The sequence below is a fragment of the Cervus elaphus genome, chromosome 10 (genome assembly GCF_910594005.1).
Source record: "Cervus elaphus chromosome 10, mCerEla1.1, whole genome shotgun sequence".
Taxonomy (NCBI): Eukaryota; Metazoa; Chordata; class Mammalia; order Artiodactyla; family Cervidae; genus Cervus; species Cervus elaphus.
Genome location: NC_057824.1, coordinates 30208125 through 30227722, shown reverse-complemented (window position 1 = coordinate 30227722; position 19598 = coordinate 30208125). Strand labels below are relative to the sequence as shown.

General features: G+C 46.9%; 1 protein-coding gene across 2 annotated transcripts in view; it reads right to left on the bottom strand.

Moving 5' to 3' along the window:
- XYLT1 (xylosyltransferase 1) overlaps window positions 1-19598 on the bottom strand; it is a 343638-nt gene that overhangs the window by 12577 nt on the left and 311463 nt on the right. For both annotated transcript variants that reach the window (XM_043914408.1, XM_043914409.1), the window contains exons 9-11: window positions 15197-15459; window positions 8288-8483; window positions 1470-1803 (exon numbers count right to left, since the gene is read on the bottom strand). In XM_043914408.1, coding sequence (XP_043770343.1) covers window positions 1470-1803; window positions 8288-8483; window positions 15197-15459 — 793 coding nt within the window. The remainder of the gene's footprint in view (window positions 1-1469; window positions 1804-8287; window positions 8484-15196; window positions 15460-19598) is intronic.

The window sequence follows — 19598 nt, the reverse complement described above, 5'->3', positions numbered from 1 at the left end:
CCAGTTTTTGAACTTTAAATACACGCACTGTAATTATCGTATTCACCCCCCGCCAAAGTTCTGTTCTAGACACTTGTCCAGATCAGCATGTGGAGTGTTCCTGCATTGGGTTCCCTGCTGCACAGACTTTCGCTGTCAGAACAGACCACGCTGATGGCCCATCAGATGTCGGACAACTGGATTGGTTCAGGTTTGCTGCTATTATGGACAACTCTGCTGTACTTCTGCACAAGCCTCTACCTCGGGTGGAACGTCTGTGTGGTATGTATCTATGTTCAACTTTACCAGCAAATGCTAAAGCATTTTCCAAACTCATTATGTGGTTCTCCCACCAGGACATACATCATTCTTCATTGCATGTGAGCTCAGTTGTGCCTGATGCTTTGTGGGCCCCTGGACTATAGCTCATGAGGCTTCTCTGTCCATGGAATTTTTCCAGGCAAGAATACTGGAGTGGGTTGCCATTTACTCCTCCAGGGGATCTTTCTGACCCAAGAATCGAACCCACATCTCTTGTGTCTCCTGCCTTGGCAGGTGGGTTCTTTACCAACTGTGTCACTTGGGAAGCTGGTGGCTTCCAGGACATACATGGATGGTTATTATTCTCCAACTTGACCATCAAATAATGTTGTCTCAACTTCAAACACGTCCTACCATGGCGGATGTGAAGTAGAATCTCTTTTTGATTTGAACTTGCATTTCTTTCATTACTCATGAGGCTGAACACCTTTGTATATGTGTGCATGTATATTTTCTCTCTTTTTTATTTCTTCTATATCAGAGATTGGCCCTTTCTCTAAAGGGCCAGATGGCAAATACTTTTGGCTCTGTGGGCAACCACTCAGTGATGCCATTGTGGCCCCAAAGCAATCATAGTCAGCATGTAAATGAGTGTGACTGTGTTCCAATAAAACTTTATTTACAAAAACAGGGAGTGGGCTGGATTTGGCCTGTGGCTTATAGCTTGCTCTGACTCAGGGAATTTCTCAATTTGAGTATTTTTTGTATACTCAAATATGAGTGCTTTTTAAAATGTATGGCAAATATTTTCCTCTAGTATGTGATATGTCTCTTTACCCAGTGTATCATGTTTTTGATAAACAGAAATTCCTCTTTTAATTATTTTTATTTTAAAGAGTGAACAAGATTTGCTGAAACTCAATATCAGCCTGGGTTTATTTCCCATCTGTTTCAAATATGATTAGGGCCTTCTGGAAGTCCAACGGGACAGCATCTAATAAATAGGTGTCTAATACAGACAGACGACATCACCTCCGTGTGCAGAGACAGGCAGAAAATTAGAAGGTTCGGTATGACAAATGAGCAGGAAAAAATCCTGAGAGGCGAGTGCTGCTCTCAAAGGCGGCCCACATGCCCCACATCTGAGCAGCATCGCCCGCCCAGGTGGAGGACCCGGGAGGGCCCTGGCAGTGGAATACTTAGCCCGCAGACATACGGGAAGCACTCACCTGGTTTGATGGGCTGCCTGTTTGAGAAGGTCAGAGGTGCAACGAGGAATTTGGTTTCTGCGACTGGTACCCAGTGGTGGAGAATTTTCACTGTCCAGACCCCCGGCCTCAGGGGCAAGTTCAGAGGGGGCTTGTAGTGGGTGAACTCGGCAGTGGATTCAATCAGGATGTCGTAGGTGGCTGCGATGATGTTGACGGGGTCCACCCAGATGACAGTCACGGTCACGTTGGGGCCCTTCCCCCATTTCTGCATGCCTACCGGCTCATCCATGGGCCCCAGGAGACCCCCAAAGTTGCGGAAGAGCCGCTCCTTGGCATCCCAGTCAGTACCGACCTGAAACACAAGAGTGAATCCTGAAATCAATGGGCCTGAATGTGGGTGCTCCATCCCAGAAAGGCCTAGGATCCTGCTTTTGTTGTTGCTGTTTAGGCACTAAGCTGTGTCCAGCTCTGTTGTGAACCCATGGACCATAGCCCATTAGGCTCCTCTGTCCATGGAATTTCCCAGGCAAGGATACTGGAGTGGGTTGCTATTTCCTCCTCCAGGGATCTTCCCAAACTAGGGATCAAATCCACATTTCCTGCATTGGCAGGTGGATTCTCTACCAAGGAGCCACCAAGGAAGCCCAGGATCCTGCTTACTGGGCTTCATTTACCCATTTTACAGATGAGGAAACTGAGGCTACAATTAAGTTACTTGCTCAGTAACTTAAGGCTGGGCAGGCAGTTGGCAGGAGATCTGGGATTTGGATCTAGTCTGAAGGATAGTGGGCCTATGGTCCATTTACTTTGGGCCTCCTGTGTCTGGTTCATGGTGTGCATGCGGAATGAATGAATGACCATTTGCGGGCCATCCCAAGGAAACATAACTCCTGCCACTCAACAAGTGCAGCTGATTTCCACTTCGGTCAGTCGTTGGCTTTCCGGATCACGTGCCTCTTTTTAAGGCAATCACTCTGAACAAGAGTGGAGCTCAGGATTTGGAGCTGCCCTGTCATAAGCTAGGAAAAAGGACGGTCCCTCAGCATCGCCTATCATATGCAGGAGTTCAGATGGCTTTCCAAGGAAGAGACAGTATTGGCTTCCCCAAAGCATCCTGAGTTGGACCCTAAGGGGAGTGATGGCTGTCAGTGGGGTGTGTGTGTGTAGCTTTGACCCCAGAAATCTGCTCTTGGCTTCCATCTTTCCCCTTTTGGGGACTCCAATTTATTCTCCACCCAGTATCCAGAACAACCTAGTGAAATGGCTTCTCACTGCTCAAATCCCTGTGACTGCCCCCCTGCTGAATTCCGGTGTCCAACACTGCTTGGTACACAGTCAACGCTCCATCAATCACCTAGTGAATGCATGCATGAATAACTCGGCAAAAAATGAACTAACAACATAGATCCCTGATACTAAGCTCTGTTACTATTTCAAGTCAAATGAAATTAGGGGGTCTTCTCTCCCCCAGGAGGTTTAGTATAATGTTCTGAAGACATAGCGTGTGGGCACAAGGTAGCAGGTGATGAACACACTACAAGGCCTGTACTGCTTCTGTGGTCCTTCCATGAGCATCTCTGATGTGTGTGTGTGTTGGGGGGGGGCGGTGAGGAGGTGGTGCAGGTGTGAGTAAACACGTCTACACCTTGAGCAGACTTCACACGTGCAGTGTAAACACGAGCTGGTTTATTTTTTCATTGTTTCTGCCATGAGTTACTTTACCCATCCCTAAGACACAGGGCTCCATGGCTAATATTTATCCAGAGTTTCTGGTGTTCCAGGCCTATTGCCAAGGGCATAGGTGCATTGATTCAGCTAATATTCCCACCTCCATCGAGGGAGCACCCTTGATCTTATCGTCTTTCCTTCACACATGAGGAAATGCTCTGAGGTTCAGAGCAGTCAGATGACTTGCTCTGGTCAGTAAGGGGGATCCAGAAAGTCTGGGCCCAGGGGCCAGGTTCTTATTTACTCTTCTGTGTATTGCCTCCTATTCACTTACCCACTCATTCATTCATTCATTCATTTATCCAACACAAATGTGTCAGGCAACTACCACCTACAGGAGTTGTAATATACAATCACGGGCCCACAGCCTGCTTCATCTTTCCGTCTTTGGGCCAAGACTGACCTTGAGGAGCTGTCCTCAGGGCAGCAGAGGGAGTCATGAATAGCAGCAGCCGACCTCTCAGAGGACGAGCAGGGACTGCTCCTCCTGAGGAACCCTGGAGCCTAGCACAGTGGCTGGAACACAGGAAGAGTGAGAACAACACTGTCTATTGAGGGAATAAATGAAGGAGTGAGCAGGATGTAAGCCAGGCTCCAAGTCACAGATATTTTTCTAGAGATGTCCCATTCTGTGACTTTCCTCCATACCATCCTTTCCAGTTCCTTCCTGTTGTTCATTAGTCCAGTCTCTCCTCCTGTCCTGACCTGCAAGGTCTGGTCTTTTTTCATCCAGTTTCCAGCTTCACCTACATCCCTCTCTCCTCCTCCACAGCCCCCTGTCCAGGCCACCCTGGAACACTCTCTGTGCTTCTGCCAGAAGGACTCTCTCACCCCCTGATCTTGTGTCTGTGCCTGGCCCTCTCTCAGGCTGGGTCTTCTTTCCTACCTCACTCTTCTCCTGGCCAGCTCATTATCCAGCTCTCAGCCCAGGTGTCACCACTACTGGGAAGCCTGCCTTGCTTACAGGCACCCCTGACATTCTTGTCTAAGCTTAGCTTTTTATTTATGTAGTTATTTAGCGCAGTATCACATTCTAATTGACATGCCTCTCTCCATGGGTCAAAACTCTCGACTGCATGAAGGCAGGGACCACATCTGGCTTGTTCACCAAAATATCACTAGTGTCTAAAACAATGCTGAGCACACAGTAGGTTCTCAATCTTTGTCAAACCATCCATCATCTATCTACATCATGAATGATTAGGGGCTGAGAATATGGGCAAAGAGATTAATGATCACAAAACTACTTTGGGATCCTACTTAATGGAGGGATTTATGACCAATTAGGGGATTATCCTCCAAAGAAATGGGGGTGAACAATTCTCCTAAGTTTGAGTTTTATAACCAAGTAACCCAAGTGGAAGAGTTGTAGAGCAGCTGACAGTGGGAAACTTAAATTTGTCCCAAATCTAGGAGAGGAGGAGGAGGAAGTCAGCTGCCGTCTTCAGCACAAGGGGACGTAGGGCTGCCCAAGAGGGGTCCCATTGCTATCACATGTCTGTGGCTTAAGATCTCACCTGACCTCACTGTGGAAGTCCACTGCCATTCACCATCAAGTGATCAATTACTCAAATTTAAGTATGTATTGAAGTTCAAGCTCAATATATTGCTCCCCAGCTTCAAGCCCACCACAACTTCTTTCCCACTGCACCTAAAATGCAATTCAAACTTCTTTCCAGAGCCTGTGAAACCCCTCATGATCTGTACTCTGTCCTCCTGAGACCTTCCTCCTGCTCACTGGCCATGCCAAGCTCCTTCCTGGGGCCTCAGGACCTTTGCACATGCTCTTCTCTCGGAAGATCCCAGAGTGTTCCAGGTCTCCCCACCGCTGACTCCTTTACAGGTTTCAACTCTGAAGTTATCTCATTAGAAATGCCTTCCTGAATGACTCGCTCCATCAACGTGTAACCCAGCAAGACCCTATGGGGCCTCCTCAGGACAGATCCCCTAGGTCCTTCACCTGCCTCTTGACTGTAATAAAAACTTTAGCCTCCAAGGCCTTCTTCAAGTTCTAAAGAATGAATTTAATCAGAGGTGTGAGAAAATGCAGAAAGAAAGGAAAACAGTCAAGTGAGGCAAAATAATAGTAGTTTAGCCATTAAATGAAGTCGAGGATCTTTTAGTTCCTCCTCAAGGACAATAGATAATATTCTGAGCCATATCCTCGAGCCTTTTCGCAGGTACTGAAATCCCCAGCAGGTGGAAGAAGTTAACTGTATGCTGCCCACAAGCACAGAGAACCCAGAATCGTTGGAACCAGAAGGTTGATGATGTTGATTCCTGATTACCTCACCACCAACCAATCAGAAGAACATCCACGAGCTGGTCATGCACCCCACAAGTGCCCTCCCTCACCCTGTCTTTAAAAAACTTTCCCTGAAAGCTATCTGGGAGTTTGGACCTTTTGAACACTAGCTGCCTGGTCTCCTTGCTTGGCACCTGCAATAAGCACCACACTTTTCCTTTGGTCAATAGATTAGCTTTACTGAGTGTGGGCAAGTGGACCCAAGTTTGTTTTGGTAACAGAGAGCTGTCCCACCAGCCTGTCAAACCCTCAGAAAACATAGATGAAGTCTTATTTTCTTTATAATCCTTGTCATTAACTGGAATGAAATTAACTGTCATTTCATTCACTTATTTGCTCAATCACTGGCTGGCTGCCCCAGTAAATAGCAATGCCACGACAACAAGGATCTGGTCTGTTCAGTTCATCACTGCCCCTCCCACCCTCACACATCATAGGCACTCGGGGTCTGCCTGCTGAAGGAAGGAGCATCCTTCCTCTATGCCATGAGCATGGGACTCCCAGGGATGGAGTGTGTGAACCAGGCCCTATGCAAAGCCCCAGGACCATGTGACCTGATGGAGATTCTCAACAGCCCACAAAGTGGCCCTGTACTTGGTTCCCTCCTTCTTGTCCAACTTTACACCATTTACCTTAAAACCAAGAAAAAAATTCATGACACCAGTTTCAAGGCTCCCAGCACCCCACGCTGTTCCTCTGCCAGAGATCCAGGTGGTTCCCACACCCAGGGTACCAGAGCTATAGCACAAGCCCTCACTAATCACTGGGCATGGAGTGGCCAACATCTGTCACTGCCAGAAGTGCCCAGTCACCCACCAGCAGGCTGATAAACAGGGAGAGCCCAGGGACCAGGCATCCATCTCCTTAATGGGACATTAATGTCTTCAATCGGCTACGTGGGCCCCCAGCACAGAATCCAACTGGGGCAGCATCTAATTGCTCCTTGACACCAGTAATTTATGAAGTGGGCTCCCACAGAACTCGGATCCAGCCAATCCATCTGGAGCCTTAATTGAAAATGGTGGCTTGGGGTTTCCCTGGTGGTCCAGTGGTTAAGAACCTGCCTTGCAATGCAAGGGGCGCCTGTTTGATACCTTGTCCGGGAAGATCCCACATTGTAATGGAGCAACTAAGCCCGTGTGCCATAACTATGGAGCTGGTGCTCCAGAGACCCTGAGCCTCAACTACTGAAGCCCGTGTGCCCTAGAGCAAGAGCCCTGCAACAAAAGAAGCCACCGCAATGAGAAGCCTGAGCACTGCAACAGAAAGACCAACTATGGCTAAATAAATACACAAATCTTTTAAAAGAAAATGGTAGGTTAACAAGAAATCTCCACCCCTGCCTGTGTGGTGGCCATCCAGTCAGGCCTAGGCCAGCCAGGCAGGGCCACAAGGGCTGGAAAATGTAAGCAGGTCAGATGCTTCCTCCCACCCCACTCCTGGCCCCCAAGATTCTCCAGATTGTATGATCAGACTCTTTACCCCTAACCCAGCAGCCAAATTCACTGGGAATGCTGAACTCCAGGGATGGACCACCTCTTTAGCTACTTGCTGACATGGGAAAGGAAGAAATCAGGTGCTGGAGTTTTGTGTGGGCAACACTCACCAAGCTGGGTCATGCCTCCTCTTCCCACCAGCATCACTACCCAGGCACATACACTCACTCATTCAGAAATCCTGTTCGCATCTACAAAGGCTGTGTCCTCTTCGGTGTGCTGAGGATACAGCAGTGAGAGAGTGCTGCAGTCTCTGCTCTCTTGCAGACAATCACCAAGTGATCAGAGAAATCAACAAGGTCATTTGAGATGATAAATGCTAAGAAACATAAAATAGCCATGTACTGGGTGAAAAATTGTGACAAAAGTGGGTGGGCATGGAAGGCTTCTCTGAAGGTGCACTATTTAAGATCAGAATGACCAAAGGAAAAGGGTGAAAACCTGGGGGAAAGTATTCTGGGCAGGAGGATCAGCGTGTGACAGGCTTGAGGCAGGAAAGAACTTGGAATATGGATTAAGATGCAAGGAGTGTGAGTGGGAAAGAGAGTGGGTCCTGGGTGAGACTGGAGAAGCAGACAGAGGCCAGACTATGTAGATTTCAGGCCTCAAGATGGTATTGATGTTACAAGGGAGGTGCTAGATGAATCCATCTCCCAAGGCAGAAAAATAACTAAAAGCAATGCAGTCCTGGGAGGTAGGAACCGCGTTCCATGGATCCATGCATCCATGTATCAGACCATCTGTCCATCTACTGACACCTCTGTCCAATCCTTTATGCATGCATGCCTCCACCACTCATCCATTCAATGACTGATCTGGTGATTACTCCAAGTTAAGCCCTATTCTAGGAACTGGGGAGACAAAAGCACAATTAAGCAAGGGATTTGTGGCCTACGTGACCTGGATTCAGTGTTGAGCTCTTCTGCTTCCTAGTTATGATCCAGAAAATTATTGACTCTCTATAGGCCTCAGTTCTCCAATCTGTAAGATGGGACTAATGCCACAACTTCATTAGGAAACTGGCTTGTTACTGGTTTATTACTAACACAGGATTAGAAGGAATCACTAATTAGGGTAAAAACGGAAAAGGAATAGAAGTTCTACTATAAAGATATACCAGGGCTCCAGGCTGGTTGGTGCACTGATACGCACCACCCTGGACCTTCTCCAGGCATAGGGCAAGCTTATCTTTGGGGTCCTTCAAGGCACCTTCTCCTCCATTTCCAACTACAAGTGTCAGAGCAGGAATAGAACCCAACAACGGTACGGCCAGAGGCAATGTTGTGAGAGAGTCTTTGGCCTCCTACCTCGGAAAACTGAAGCCTCCCAAAGTCGCTGGGTGGGCTGGCAATCTTGAAGACTTTCTTCGGCATCACCCATGTCTCCAGGGTCTCGAGTTTGCTCACGGCCAGATTTGTAGCATGATGCTTGATAAGAAAGCCCTGGAAACGGTCAGCAAGGAAGTAGAGGTGGACAGAGGCAGGGTGGCCCATTGGATAGTACCTGAAAAACATGCACAGGCTCATGCGAGGTCATGGGTCAGGACTGGATGTGTGTCGGTCACGATGGGGCTCCCCACCCATCATGCTGATTGTGTTCCCAAGAGAACCTCCACTTTATACAAAGCTCACCATACTCCTGAAGGCTGTACCCCATGTTTCTAGGATCTCAATAACTATTAACAATAACTTTCCTGCTGATCATAAGTGTAAAACATACAGACTGTATGAAAGCACAATTATGCAAGTAAAAATGGCTACTTTGGATGCTTCTTCCATGTTGTTGTTGAGTTGCTAACAGCAGCTAACAAGTTGTGTCCAACTCTTTGCGACCCCATGGACTGCAGCATGCCAGGCTTCCCTGTCCTCCACTATCTCCCAGAGTTTGCTCAAGTTCATGTTCACTGGGTCGGTGATGCTATCTGACTGTCTCATCTGCTGCTGCCCCATTGTCCTTTTGCCTTCAATCTTTCCCAGCATCAGGGATAGGCGATGTCAATTCACAGATATATTCAGTGATCCTCTGGGGCTGGGTGCTGAGAAGCGACAATGGTGTGCAAACAATATCATCATGACATATTTCCTTTCAGCCTTATTTTCTATGCACATATTTACATAAATTCTCTATAGCTGGGATCATAATATACACACTGGCTCTATCCTGGTTTTGCTTCATAGTATTTCCTGATCATTATCATGTCTTTGAATAGTCTCTGAAAACAGGATTTTTGTGTGTGTATACATTATTCCAGTGTATGTAATACCGTGACATGGAACTATAATACCAAAATATGGTTTTATAAACAAAGGAAGTTCCCCATCATTGAGTGTTCAACTCGTTTCTAATTTTTTTTTGCCATTCTACACAATGCTGCGGTAAGCATCCTTGAGCAAAAATGTTTTGGGAAACATCTTTCTCCCTCTCTAATCTCCAAGAGGCTCTTGATGTCTGCTGTCCAAGTTTATCAGAAAGCTTGCTCCAATTTACACTCTTACCATCCTTTTCACCAATTAACTGGGTATGATGCTTAAAAAGTATTGCCAATCTGAGATAAATACATACATAGACAAATAGCATGTTTTAAGATGCAGGTCTTTGATCCACAAAGGCTTCTGGCTGAAAAGGGCAGGGAAGCTAAACAGAGGCCCAGAGGAGGGAGGAGAGCAGACAGAGAAGGAAGGACGAGCGTGGACAAGCCTAGATCTCTGTCCTTCCTGGCTGTAAAATGAAAAGCTGCTGGCTTCTGCACTGTGTAAGGTGCAGGGCACTTACAGGATGCTTGTGGTTCCAGCATTCCACAAATCACTGTCCCGCTCACTTCCTTCCCTCTGGTCCTGCCCTGGAGTTTAAGTCTTTACGTCTGATTATAATAGGGAAGCTGCCTTCCTGTGTTATGCATCTCCTGAAATCACTACCTTGTTATCGGATGCCCCCGGGGTTCTGAGCAAAAAAACCTGCCCCGTCTTCAGACTGCTCACCACACATTCCCGGCCGTCGCAGGTCCACTTGGGTCTGGATTTTGGAAGCAGAAAACCCTGTCTCGGGACTGCGCTGCAGAACTTGCTGCCATGATGGAATGTTCTACATCTGCACCGTCCAGCCCAGTAACCCTAACCACTGCTGATAACGGAGCTCTAGACATACGGCTGGTATAATTGAGGGACCGAATTTTAAATCTGAGGTAATTTAAACTTAAATGTCTCCTTGCAGAGACAGCATAGATGGTGCTGTGAAAGTGTCTGGGGGTTGCCTGCATTGATGTCCCCAGATTGTCACTTCTGTCTCTTTCCCACGTGACTTGATGGGTTTCCTTGCACCAGTGAGGTAAGTCTATTCCCCCTTCTCAAATCTGCTTTGGCCAGCAGAAGATGAGGTATTGTGCCCATTCTGAGCCAGGATCCCAGGTAGCCTTGCACATTTTCCCATCCCCTCTCTTGCTCCTCTGTACTCACTGTAAGACCACAGGTGGGCTAATGCATGGGAAGATGAGGTGTTTGGAGCAGAGCCGAGCCACCCCAGGTATCCCAGCCGAAGCCATCCAAGATTCACCAACAACTCCCAGCCAAGAGCAACAGAGCCTCCCTCCTGACCCACCCCTGGCTACAGAAGCGGGAGAGACGCCAGCAGAGCCCAGGAACACTGCTCAGCTCACCTGCAAGCCTGAAGGCTCTGTAAATGCTTATGGTTTCAAAACACGGACTTGGGGCTTGTTTGTTACGTGACATTATTGCAACGGATAAATAATACACTGTCAGTGCTTGCTCTGTAATGTGGGTGGACTAGTGAAAGTTGAAGAAAAGCAGGAGAAAGTATTACCATGGAAGTCAAGAGAAGCAAGTGTTTCCAGAAGGAGGCACTCAGTTGTATGGGATGCTGCTAAGGGGTCAGGTAAATAAGCAATGGTCAAGAAATCCAAGAGTTAACCTTGCATTGCTCATGTTCCTTCTTCCAAGAAATCCTGTTTTTTTCCACCTGAATCCATTCTCTACTGTCCTGTGCATGGCCAGCATCCTGGTCCAAGCCACCATCAAGTCTTACCTGGACCTTTGCTGGAGCAGCCTTACTTATCTTCCTCCTACTTTTCTCTGCTGTAACGGATTCTCAGAGTAGCCATATCTGTCATCCCTTCCTTAAACACCACAAGGGGCTCTGCTTATGCTTGGATAAAACTCAAATTCCTTACCTGGTCTACAAGGTCCTGCCTCTTTCTCTAGCCTCATTTTGTTTCCCTTTGTCCCAATTGACCACCTTCTAGCTACGTGGACCTTATTTTTGAGTCTTGAACACCCTAAGCTCATTTCTAGCCCAGGGCCTTTGCACGGGACATTCTCTCTGCTGGGGATGCTCTTTTCCTCTACTGATTGCATGGTGGGCTCTGCCTTATCTTTTTGGCTAAATGTTACCATCTCAGAGAGATCTTCCTTGACTGCTGAATGTTAAGTCACCAACTCACTGCTGTTACTTGAGCTTATCTTCATTCTCAGCAGAGCATTTATCTTTAGAGACTTTCATTCTTGCTGCTGTGAGCTGGGGTACTGCCTGTCTTCACACTAGAATAGGAGGGCCTTGAGCTTGGGGCCTGGTCTGTCTGGGTCATGGCTGAGGACCCAGGGCCCAGCGCAGAGCCTGCCACATGGTAGACACTCAATTGATACTTAAGGTTTGAGTGAAGATTCTAGAAGGATATTCTCTTGAGCCCTTTGCTTCTAAGATACATCTAGGCTACCTGCAACCAGGACAGATCACAAAGTCCAGTGGTACCTCCTCTACACTGTATATGGTAATTAAGTAATTAAAACTGACAGGAGAGTTGTAACTAGATGCACTAGAAGATGCCAGAGACAATAAAGAGAACCTAAACGATGCCTCTGGTGCATTTGCTTGGCCCAAAGGTGTTTTTATTTCTTATTTAAATGAGGTGGGCATTAAAAAATTTGGGAAGCTCACACAAAAATGTGCATTTCTAATTTGTTTGAAAAAATCAGGAGATGTGATTGGCAGCTCCAAGTGTACATTCCCACAGGGCAAGGATGTGCTGGAATTCAGCACTGGGACCCCGGGGGCCCCTGGTCTGTGGGATCAGTCCATCCTTAGCTAAGGACACATACTTCCTGCCTGGCCCTAGACCACATTTGAATTTGAGGACCTGTAATAAAACAGTGACATCCTTATCTCTGAAAGGGACTCTCAAGCAACCTTCTATTTTCTTGTTCTCTCCATCTGCCATTTTGAAATTTTCTGCAATGAATAAATGTTATCTTCTAATGAGAAAAAAAAATTGATAAACATTATTTTTTATGAAAGGGTATACTATAGACTAGAAAGCCACAATCTGCATGAAATGTCCAGAGAAAATGAGATTTTTGAAATAAAGTTTTCAATTTTTCCCCAGATAGCTCTGGGGTAGGAATTTACTCTCTTTTGCCTTTTGGGATAGGGGTCCTTTGTCCTGATTTATTTTTAGGCTTGTATTAATAAATATATTGGCTTTGCCCACAGCAAGACACAAGGGTTCCATTATAATAAAAAATGAAGTAGAAGCCAAAGGATTCCAGGCCTGAGGCAACTTGATGGCTTGCTAAATCCCAAAACAAATACCAGAAGAAAATTTCAGCAATCATAAATCACTTGGAGGTGTCTTTCAAAATTTATTTAAGATTACTTACCTTACAAACGCTATGAAACCTGGGATTAAAACTACTCCTGAAATGATATTTGCCTTCCAAGCACCAGGCACTGTGTCATCTACCGGGGCCACATACTGTGGCTCCTGGGACAGGGATTCTGCCCCTGGACTAGCAGGGACGAAAAGACGTTCACTGATGACCTTGACCTCACTGATGACCTTGACCTGAGGCACTGCTGTTACTAGCAATGCGAGTGTTGAAGGAAAACCTGCTTTCAAATGAGGAGAGGTACGGGGTGGGCTATTGGGGGAGCTCTTAGCAAGCTTCAGAGAGGATATGGCACCTGAGATGACCCTGGAACACTTGGAAAAGGCAGACTGAGGGGACAGTCAACAAAGGACAGTGCAGAGGAACTGATAAACAGCTCATATGACCAGTGATGGAGCAAGTAGCTCACACAGCTGCGGCTTAAGGCAACTAAGATACCAACAATGGCATAAACATTTACTAAAGCACTTCATATAGAAAATACTGTTAAAATGGGGATAATGATAATAAAATACATGACTAATAAAGTAGTTTTGGAGGATTATCCCCTATAAACCTAACAACACCTTATGCTGTAAGGCTTATTATTATTCCCATTTTACAGATGAGGAAACTGAGGCTCAGGGAGGTTCAAGACTTGTCCAAGGTCAATAGCTAGTAAGAGTGGAGTTCAAATGGCAGGTTCTGGGTTTCTAACCCATTCTGGTCTTCTTTTAAAGTAGTAAATCAGGACCTGCGGGTAGACGAGAGAGAAGGCTGAGGGGAAAATTGTTGCAGGCATGTGGAAACCCAGCTGATCTGCATGGGGTCCCAGTCAGGAAAACCTTCCATGTTTTCAGAGTTTTGTAGAACAAAATAGTTCCTTTCCTGTCCCCCTTCCTTTCTTGAGAGGAAGGAAGAGCAGAGTAAGGAGGGACATATAGAAGGCTCAGAGGAGAAAGACTGATGCTAATAATTTTTTCTTTGTTGTTTAAAGAGGAAGGTGGGAGGAGGAGGCAGAGGCAGAAGAAGAAAGAGAAGGAGAGTGATTGTAGGCACTTCTGGGAGTCCATTCTCAGGAAATAATCAGAAAGGAGAAAGAAAAAAAAAAGGCTTTCTGCAAAAAGATATTCATCAGAACAATGGCAACAGGAAAGGGCTGGATTAAGCAAACTCTGGAATTTCTACTCAATGGAATACCAGCGGCATTAAAAAGGGTCATTATCATTATGGAAGCTGCAGAGGAGCAAGGAGAGGAGGGGCTAATATTCCAATGCTGAACGAAAGAAACAGGACACGTAATCCTTGCAATTATGAAATATCTGCAATGCATATTGCTGAAGAGGAAGAGAAGCAGCCCCAAATTAAAAGGGTTTGGTAGGCTTAGGGAAAGGCGGGGGAGGTGGGGGTGATGTTGAATCCTTTCCCCACCTTCCCTCTTCTTTCCATATATATATTCTAGAACATTCTTTCCTGAAGTATCAACTAGTACCCACCAGTGGTAGATGATTCTAAAGGTTACGTGAACATTTTAAATAATGGTTCTGCCTTCCGTGATGTTACTGGTTATATTTTCAGGTCTGATAATGATAGTATGGTCATGTTTTAAGGAGTCAATTTTCAGAGACACATGAAATGTTTATGGGATTTGCTTCAATCAAACTGATCTGGGAGGAGGAGGAAAGGGGGTGAAGGCAGAGATGAAAGTGCACTGGCGTGGAGTCGGTATTCACTAGAGCTGGCGATAGGAGATGGGATTTCATTTTTCTCTCCATTTAGTATATATCTGACATTTTCTAAAACAAAAAGTAAAAAAAAAAAGTTCTGTATTTTCATGATTACTTTCCATGTAAAACAAATAGAACTATCTAATATGGTGACATAAAGCTTTCTTCTAAAATATGTGTATTTAGCCTAAAGAATGAGTCCACAGAAAGACAGGACTTCCCTGGTGGTCCAGTGGTTAAGATTCCATGCTCCCAATGCAGTGGGCTTGGGTTTGATCCCTGGTGGAACTAGATCCTGCGTGTGTGTGTGCGTGCGTGCGTGCCTGCGCATGCGTGCGTGTGTGCGCGTGTGTTAGTCGCTCAGTCGTGTCCAACTCTTTGTGACGCACTGTACTGTACCCCACCAGGCTCCTCTGTCCATGGAATTCTCCAGGCAAGAATACTGGAGTGGGTAGCAATTCCCTTCTCCAGGGGATGCCCACCCAGGGATCGAATCTGCATGAAGGCAGATCCTTTACTGTCTGCCCCACCAGAGAAGCCCAGATCCCACATGCCACAACTGAAAGATTATGCATGCCGCAGCTAACACCCGGTAGAGCCACATAAATAAAAAATTTTTTTTAAAGGCATGAGTCTACAGAAAGGAAATACGTAGGTAAATATTAGATCTGCTATTCTGAGAGGGTAAAAGGGTGACGATGGCTGAGACAGGAAATGCTCTGGACGCTGGGACGTCTGCGTGGCTGATTTTCAGGGAGAAGCACGGGGTGGCGCCGCAGCCCCCGCAGAGGAGGGCTGTCCCCCGTCCCCGGTCACCCCGCCCCTCCCGGCTCACCTGCAGCTGCTCTCCCCGGGGGCGTGCAGCGACGCCTCTGCCCGGCGGAGGCCCAGGCGGGAGAAGGAGTGGTACAAGGTCAGCGCGACGTCACTCAGGCTGTGGATGCCGTCCGGCTCATCGTAGACGTTCTCCCAGTAGGAGCGGAGGCCCGGCGTGCCCGCGGGGTAGTTCCCATACAGGTAATAGTCCAGCTGCCCGATGATTTCCTGACTCACCACAGCTTCAAACTTGCGGGCAAAGAAGGTGGGCCGGGCTGTCTGCTGCGCTCGTGGGATAGAGAGAGCAGAGTCAGCCAGCGGGATGGGGGAGGTGGGCTGGAGGAGGCGAGCTCTGCCGTCCCAGCCTGTCTGGGTCCACCTCACCCTTCAGCCACCTACCACCCTCTCTGTTCGCAGTTTCCTCGTCTGTCAACAGGGTTTTAGGATTGAAAGAGTTAATATTTGTAAAGCATTGAAAGCAATGAGGGACACGGGAGTCAGCTTCATTTAAATATCTGTGAAATAATTATATCTTAGATGGTTATAGCTGGGAGGGAACTCAGAAATCATTTAGCTGGAGGTCTAGGGCAAATACCACCTACAGAAGGATTTTAGTTGTCCAGAAGAATGTTTTAAAATTGAATTAACTGGCAACAATTTTATAAGTGGAAGAGTTTGTGGAAACTTTTGGCTTCCCTTGAAAAAGAAATGATCTGGCAATGGTAGGCCTATGTTCCTGCATGGTAACACGTAGCTAAAGCTGAATAGCGGCTGTCCCTTTAGACAGGTATGGGCCTTGTGGCTCACCACAGTCCCCACCACTCCCTACTGTCTCCTGGGCATTATAATCGACTTACAGACTCACAGGGAACACCCTGGATTTATTGGTCAGAATCCCTGGAAGTGAGGCTTAGAAATCTGTACTCTTAACAGTCTTTGAAGGTGATTCATTTGCTCACTAGGGTGTGAGGACAAGGCAAACGAGCTGGCTGCATGTCAGTCGCCTAAACAGCTTTAAAATATTCAGATTCTGGAGTCCTTCCCCAGACCTACTGAGTCAACATCTCTGAAGATGAGCTTTAGGAATCTGTATCCAAATAAAAGGCTCCCAGGTGATTATGCTACATGTTTGAGGGCTACTTACGTAAACCAACTTTTCAAGGCGGCTGAGTGCCTGAGAGGGAAAGGGACTTATCTAAGGTCACACAGTAAGGTAATGGGAGAGCCAGGATTCAGATCCAGGGTCACGGGCTAGAGAAGTGAAGTACTGAGCACTTGTTATCTACCAGGTCTTAAACCATGGTCTGGGGCAAGATCAGTAAACCTTTCCATCAAAATGCCAGATAATAAATATTTCCAGCTTTGCAACTACTCTGCTGTCAGAGTGTGAACGCAGCCACAGACAAACTGGAAAATGAATGGGTTTGTGGCCGTGCTCCAAAGTAAGTCATTTACAAAAACGGAGCAGGCTCGATCAGCCCAGGGGCTGTAGCTTGCTGACCTCTGGCCTAGGGGCTGTGGAAACAACTAAACCACAGACCCTTCCTTTGAGGGGCCTGTGATCTTGTGCAAATTTTGACCGTCATTTAGGTCTAGCATTGTTTTCACTTCAGTGCATTAACAGCAATAATAATGACAATAAAAACTGAGCATATACTATACGCAGGGCATTGCATTTTGTCATTATCTCTCACCTCCCAGTATCTCCGCAAATCAGGTGCTATGATTCCTATTTTACAGATGAGGAAACTCAACTTAGAGAAGGGAAGGGATAATGTACAAACACACAGTCATAAGATTCAAACCCAGATGACTCTAAAACCCGAATTCTATCGACTATATCATTTTAGGATCACACTGCTAGTCAAGTGAATCTGAAGCCCCAATAACAAAAACTCTTGTTAATGTTTTGGAATATCCCATTTGGTCTCTGCTTCACAGACACCTGAGACACCCACCCAGGACACCCACCCCTACCTTTTCTCTGCAGTTGAGGGGTTAGCTCGGTTCCCTTATACGAGCTTTAAAAAGAGCCAGACCATGTGAGTTCAAATTCTCACTCTATGTCTTTCTAGTTATATATGTCCTTGGGGGAGGTCATCCAGGGCCTCAGTTTTCCAATCCTTAAAATGGGTACAATAATAATATGGGTAGTTAGCATAGAATCTGACACACAGTGTTAGCAGCTATTATGAGACTGTTATCACTACGCCTTTAAGTCTGCTACAGGGACTTCTAAGTCTTTACTTTCTGGAGGCAGAGCACCAGAGTCAGTGGCAGGGCAGCCTCCTTTCTCTTCCAAAGATTCTCTGATCATACCTGGAGCTCCTAAAAAGCATGTTTCTATGTTTATAGTTCTCGTCCTTGGAGTTCTTACCATAAGAACTCAGAGTTCCTTACAGGCAGCAGTTTCTTGAGTCTAGACGTTGAGAAATATTCTTGATCTGTGTTTGCTGTGAATTGAAGAGCTGTGAGCATGTGACTCGGTCTCTATGTTGGCTGATCTTTATCAGGGACCACGATGTCCCCAGGATGCTGGGACTGGAATACAAATGCCGCTGCCCTGGAGTGGCCCAAAAGGGACAGTGCACCCAAGAATTGCGCCATCTCCTTGCTCTAAATGATGAAGGTCCTTTGCAATGAGGGTGAAAGCTGATCCTCTACAAAAGTGGGAATTGTTCTGTTTCTTTTATCCCCTTTTGAACAGGTCAAATATTCCCCTTGCTACCCCTTTCTGCTCAGCAGACCCTTTATGCACAGACAGTGGAGCTAAAATGTCACCCAAGTTCACCCAACCTCAATTAACATGGGTCTGAGGAGGCCCCCTGGGTAGCTTTCAGTCTGCCACCAAACACAGGCCTAAAGAATACTCATTGCAGCTACTGCTTACATGGGTGAAAGGCATTAGGTGGGAATCTTGAGGGAATATGAATGATGGGACAAAACCCGCTGTGTATTCCGCATTCCATCAGGTGTGGAATCAGGTTGGCAGCAAGGTCTGGTGGAAAAAGCTCAGGTCTGGACCTGGAAATACCTGCGTGGGACCGCCCACTCTACCACTCCACTACTGCGTGTCCATGGACAAGTAAGTCCCCCCTCTGTGCCTTGGTTTCCCCACCTACACAATGGAGATGATTTCTACCCAGTGAAGCCAACGCCTGCAGAGAACCTGGCACACAGAAGACCCCAACCCCATGCTTCACAAACAGAACAGCCTCCCTGTTGCCTGGGGATCTTGTTAAAATGCAGATTCTGACTCAGCAGGCCAGGAGCAGCAGAGATTCTGCATCTCTAACAAGCTCCCTGGTGATGCTGCTGCTGCTGTTCTACAGACCGCACTCCGAGGAGCCGGGCTAAGAGGCTGGAAGCTCCCTGGGGGCAGTCTGGGTCCTCCCCTGGATGGTTCAGTTATGTGCCAGAGCGAGGTAGTAGGGACACTTGGGATTGGGTTATCAGCCTGGCACTGTTGTCCCCGCCCTCAACACCCTCCATCACCCCTAGTTAGTGGTTTGGGGAGCAGCATATCATCTCCACATGGTAGCTCTAGTGGCCTAAGAGTGACCTGTGAATGTGTAGCCTTCTGTATCTGCTCTGGGCAGCTGAGGATGAGCATGGTGAGGAGGAGAAGAGGAAGAATTCAGGGTGCTGGCCTGGAGGGAGCAGGAGGCATACTCACATGGGATGGAAATAGGTTGCCATCCTGAACAGGTCTGGGGTCCAAGACTCATGGGACTCATGGGGCTCATGGGGCTCATGGGAAGCAGATGGACACTGGCCACCCTCCTGCCTCTCCTCTCCCCAGAGCATGAACTGCTAGGCCCTGTATCGATACCTGTGATGGCAAGAACCTTTCTTCTTGTTACTCCTTTAAATTCACAGAGCACGGTGGTTTACAAACCTGGCTGCTCATCAGAACTTCCCAAAGTCTGATACATTAAAAATAAAAATTCCTGAGCCTCACTGGAGATCAGAAGCTCTCGACTGGGGATGTGTTTGCCCCCAGTGGATATCTGGTGATATCTGAAGACATTCCTAGTTGTCATGTCTGCAGGGTGCTACTGGATCCCCACAGTGACATTAAACAGTGACATCCTGGTTGTCACAGTGGAGGATGGGGTGCTTCTGGAATCTAGCGGGTGGAGGCCAGGGATGCTGCTTAAATATCCTACATCCCTCCACCCTAACACAGAATTATCCAGCCACAATGTCAAGGGTGCTGAGGTTGAGGAACTCTGCCCTCCAACCAAGTTTGTACCTGGAAATGTATTTTAAACAAATATTTCAGGAGATTCTGATCAAAAGGCAGCATAGAGAAATGGATGCAAGTATAGCCTTTGAAAACAGATATGTTGGGCTGTGTGACCTTGCATAAAGTTTTTGATCTCTCTCTACCTCAGTTTCCCTATCTCTAAAATGTAACA